The sequence below is a fragment of the Spinacia oleracea genome, chromosome 4, assembly GCF_020520425.1.
Source record: "Spinacia oleracea cultivar Varoflay chromosome 4, BTI_SOV_V1, whole genome shotgun sequence".
In the NCBI taxonomy this organism is placed as follows: Eukaryota; Viridiplantae; Streptophyta; class Magnoliopsida; order Caryophyllales; family Amaranthaceae; genus Spinacia; species Spinacia oleracea.
Window position 1 is genome coordinate 119,005,704 of NC_079490.1, and position 5,297 is coordinate 119,011,000.

The 5,297-nt window shown below is 33.2% G+C and overlaps 1 protein-coding gene across 2 annotated transcripts; it reads left to right on the forward strand.

Moving 5' to 3' along the window:
• The first annotated feature begins 756 nt into the window (after nucleotides 1-756).
• On the forward strand, nucleotides 757-3,412 carry LOC130459694 (phospholipid:diacylglycerol acyltransferase 1-like). 2 transcript variants are annotated; one of them, XR_008919278.1, is made up of 3 exons: nucleotides 757-820; nucleotides 1,675-1,861; nucleotides 2,860-2,999. XR_008919278.1 is itself a non-coding variant. In XM_056827195.1 (3 exons), exons 2-3 carry the CDS (start codon nucleotides 1,835-1,837, stop codon nucleotides 3,266-3,268), a joined length of 321 nt encoding a protein of 106 aa, XP_056683173.1. In that variant the 5' UTR covers nucleotides 757-820; nucleotides 1,675-1,834; the 3' UTR covers nucleotides 3,269-3,412. The 2 variants fall into 2 exon arrangements, 1 of the variants encoding a protein (XP_056683173.1); XM_056827195.1 differs by having other exon boundaries at nucleotides 2,975-3,412.
• The last annotated feature ends 1,885 nt before the right edge of the window (nucleotides 3,413-5,297 follow it).

Genomic DNA, 5,297 nt, shown 5'->3' on the forward strand with positions numbered 1-5,297 from the left:
TTTAATTGGTGATTCAATACCATTGGATTCTTTTGAGTCCTTTGGTTTCTTTGGGTTGTTTTGTATTCTCCTCTAATCCTATAAATACATGCTTCATTTCTTGATTTGTTTACAGAAAATCATTCCCTTATCATCTCCCTTTCTTCCTCTCTTTTGGGCATAAGTTCTGGTAACTCCATCTCACACCCAAGAGTGCCATTGTGTGTTGAGAGTTGTGTAAACCTTAGGGAACGAATCGGTGAATACAATTGTGCACCCCGGTTGCACCGAATCTCGTTTTCAAGGCAGTGGTTTGGTTACCACGGCACAACAAGTTCCGTAAGTCTTACTTTCTTGTTCTTCATTTTAGCCTTGAAAACTCTTAATCTACAACAAAATTCACGTGCTTATTTGTGTTTGACCCACTAATTAAACATTTCCCTTTAATTTTCTACTTCTCTCTACAATTCTGGTTTCAATTTTCAAATTTCAAAATATATTTTATTTATTCTTTTTCTTATTTGTAAAAGTAGATAGTATTTAATTTGTTAAAATTTTCTCTCTCTTCTAAAATCAGTTCAAACTTTCTGAGATTTTCGAATCTCTCTGCTTTAACTCTTCGCATTTCAATTTTCCATTTCCTAGGGTTCTTTCTCTCCTCTTATTTCCCTCATATTTACTGATTTCATATTTTAATTCTAATTCCTAAATTACATTGATCTCGTTCTTTAGAAATTAAGGTTTTTAATTATTTTGAAATTGAATTGTTCTTCAAGTATGGAAGATGTTCAAAGCACGACAGCACAAGACTATGGCGGCAATCAAGAAGTTCCGGAAATCGGTATTTAATTTCTTTTGTATTTTATTTCCGATTTATGCGTTGTTGTGATAATATTTCACATGTTCCTATTTATTGTAAAGTTAAGATTGTTTGATTGTAAGAAATCGAGAGTTTGGATTTTGTGTTGTAAGTTAATTTGTTTGATTTATTAAGTATGCTCTAAATTAGGTTATATTAATTCGGATACCTTTGAAAATTTCATCTGATTGTTTGTGAATTGTGATGCCTTATTCCGAGGTTGACTATCCCTGGGATCCCATGTTAGTATGTCTGCTAGGTACTTATGTTTGATTTTTGTTCATCGTGCTTTGCTGTGGTTTGGAGTGGGTTGTGTTATGGTTTATCTAGTTGCTTTGCTACTAAATTTGGTTCTGTAAGTTTGAATTTCTAATGTTGTAGCTTATGGTTTACCTTGTGTATTAAAGTGTGAATATTTTTATGTTTTCTTTGTAGAACTGCTGACTTCAGTATGGGTTAGAAAGAGGGCTAATACTTATAGGCTACGTTTTGTCATCTACTTAATGGCTTGATTTTAGAAAAAACATTAGGTCTTGGTTGATACTTAATAATTTAATGCTAGCCAAGTAAAATGATGATTCAACCATACTGTTTCAGCTTATAACCTCACTATAAAATCAGATATGCTGGATTTTTTTTCCTTACAGAAAAACACTCAGTCTTTTCGTACTTGAGGTAGATTTTAGCTATTTCTTTGTATTGCTATCATTATTCAAGTAGAAATGGTTGCATTTTTCTATGTAACTTTTACAAAATCATTCTTACAAGACTTAAGAGCGGGAGGAGGATCGGTGGTTCTTGATAATGATTTCATGGGTTCTAAATTTGTCCACCAGGTTTGTGCATCTGTTGGCAGACTACACTTGTCTCTAAAACCCACTTCTCTCCAATTTTCAATTGAGTACGTGTTTCATCCTTGAAATTTAGAAGTACATTCAAAGACTTGAATTATGAAGGCTTGCGTCTGTTGAAATCTGGAAAAGAAATCGTCAAAAGATGAAGACGCTTATGCAGAAGTACACTGTAAGTTATTGTATTTACTTATATTCACCTATTTCTTGAACTATTCAAATCTTGGAAGTTATCTTGTTTAAAGTTTTGTTAGTTGTTCCTGTTACCCGGCTATGACATTATGACAAGTGATAACTTTTTTTTAACTGCGAGAGAAAGTTCTATGGTTTTTAGGAGTTACACTCATCCGTTGAACGTATGTTAATGATATGCTACACTCATCTGCTACACTTCTTATCTGGCTAAAGAGTTGTTGGCTATTTCCAACCCATGCAAAGTTACCGTCCAATTTTTTTGTTATGATATGCTTTACATTTCTAACCATTCAAGTAATAATTTTCAACTGAATATACTTTGGGGTGGCCTAGTTCATGTCACTACTAATTATATTTGTTATCCTTAAAATAAATTATAGTCACTTTCCCTTTTATCAATTTTAAAGTAGGATTTTTTAATTTTTGTTACCCTTGTTTACCAACTTTTTGGTTTTTGTGTGATCCATTGAACACTTCATGAAGGTAAAGTTTGTTACAATCAGACCATTAATTCTCGTTGTCAACAAAAAAATAAAATAAAATCAGACCATTATTTATCTTGATTTGGGGCATTTGGGTTTCTCCCGTAAGGCTGCAACACAAATTCATTGTTTATATTTTCCGGCTGAGTAGTTTTTATGTCATTCATTGCAGAAATTAACGGTCAAATAATGTAATCAGTAAACACTGATTCTGTTGAATCTCATAATGTTTCCTGGATTTCTTAAAGTCCATCAAGGTGTTAACATTTCTAAATTTTTTGGAGAAAATGAAGAATTTGAACACAAAGTTGAAAGCAATCAAAATTCTGGCGCAGGTGTATTGTGCACACTGCTTGATTATCATTTATGTACAACTAGTCTATGTATTTGTAAATTTGAACAAGCGTCTCATTCTAGGTCATGTATGAGGTAGATAAAAGGTTGAAAATTTTCTCGCATGTGATTTACACTCCTTGTCTTACAATACATGCAGATTTCCAAATGCTTCAGATATGGAGATATTTTCTTTATATGGAGTTGGAATTCCTACTGAGAGAGCCTATATTTACAAGCTGAGTGCAACAACAGATTGTTACATTCCTTTTCAGATTGATACAATGGCAGACAGTTCAGATGAGTGCTCTTGTCTCAAAGGAGGGGTTTACAATGTTAATGGAGATGAAACAGTTCCTGTTTTGAGTGCTGGTTACATGTGTGCTAAAGCATGGAAAGGGAAAACCCGATTTAACCCTTCTGGAATGCAAACTTTTATAAGGGAGTATGATCATGCTCCTCCTGCTAATCTATTAGAGGGTAGAGGCACCCAAGAATCACTTGCCATACGTAAGGCAACTGTTACAGAAAAAAAATACTCAGTGGAAAGTGATGTAGTTAGGACTTAGGACCTTGAAAATGTTGTCTCAAGAGCACCTGTGGAAAGATTCTCACTGTTCGGCGTGGCTGGTTTGTGGTGTGGGTGAACCAAGAACCATGGCCTGTGCCAGATGGTGCTGGGGATTGGTACCTCAAAATTACAAATCAAAGCAGCAACAACATCAAAGAGTTTCAGGCTAAGCTCCTACCTGTTAAAGAAAGTGGATACTCCCTTGAGGCTACTGATTATGGAGGCTGAAAATATAGATTTCATATAGTGATATACAGAGTATATATGTAACATTTGTTTATAAGATTAATCATATTTTATTCGATTAATATCATAGTTTTTTTTCTTCTTATAAGTACTTAATTTAGATTAGCCCTAACCATCTAGAAAATCATATTTGCTTCATTATGACTTTTGTAAGTCATATGACTACCTTTTATGTTTGCTTACGCAAGATAATTTCCTACCATAAGTCACAAGTTATTTGGTACTCAATGTCAATTTTACAATACCATTTATAAAATAGTACATAAATTTGGTACTGGGCTACAAATTTCCAATACCGTTTTTACAAGACATTTGCATATCCTAAGTGTTATTTGGTACTCAACGCCAATACCATTTTCATAAGATAGTACATAAATTTGGTATTGGGATCCAAAATTTCAATACCATTGTTACAAGATAGTAAATGAATTGGTACTCAAATCCAAAATTCCTCCTCCTCTTTTGGCTCAATTGTCCCTTATAGTGATCAACAATCCATCTCTCTTGCTCCTCCCATTTTGGCTCAATCGTTACTTACAATGATACACTTCTCGTGAATGCTTTTTTTTCTCGGGTTTCACTGTGGCTCGGGTTTGGTCGGGTTAGGCCGTTAGGGGCCGGCTCCCATTTTTGCAATGGAAACGTTCCCCGGAGTTCAATTTTGGTATTGAATTTTGTAATGAGGAGGCTTGGAAACATATTTGAACTTGAATTGGGGTCCGAAATCAGGATTTGGACTCGAGCATTGAAATATCATAACTTTGAATTAGGAACTGAAATTGGAATTTTGGATTTGGAATATTTTCAAATTGGAATTGTATTTGACTTAGAATTTGTGCTCGGATTTGAACAAAAGTTCGAAATTAAATCGAATTCCCAATACCAGTTTACAAGACAGTAAATGAATTTGGTACTCAAATTTAAGTTTTCAATGCCATTTTACAAGATAGTTAATGAATTTGGTACTCAAATTTAAATTTTCAATGCCATTTTACAAGATACAAGATAAAAAATTAATTTGGTACTCAAATTTAAATTTTCAATGCCATTTTACAAAATAGTAAATGCATTTGTACTCAAATTTAAATTTTCAATACCATATTACAAGATAGTAAATGAATTTGGTACTCAAATCCAAAATTTCAATACCATTTCCCCATTTTGGCTTAAAGTTCGATTTTGATATCAAATTTTGTAAATGTATGTGAACTTGAATTGGGGTACGAAATCAGGATTCGGACTCGAGGATTGGATTATCGTAACTTTTAAATTGGAAATTGCGGATATTGAACTTGTGGAGTTTTGAACTAGGAAGCGGAATTGGAACATTGTGTTTGAATTTGAATTTGAAATTGTGTTTCACTTTGAATTTGATTTGAAATTGGAATATTGTGATTTGAAATTGAAATTGTGTTTCACTTTGAATTTGAAATTGAAATTGAAATTGTGTTTCACTTGGAACTAGGAAGCCTATGTTTTGAATTAATATCGTATAAGATCATATTCATTTGATTAATATCATAGTTTGCTTATTGACAGGATTAAGTCGTATCACCTAATAAAAAATAAACCTAATTCCACTAACAAGGTAGCAAGGGAAGTCAGGATCGTATCCACATGGAAATAGGTGTTCTTATTTCTACTATTAAAACTAAGGTTTAGACTATTGGGAACAGGAAAAAAGGTTGATTTATATAACTAAAACTAAGACAATAATTAAATCGGGGAATACAATATTAAGGGAATCTAGGGCAACGATTCACCACAAATGCAGATCAGGA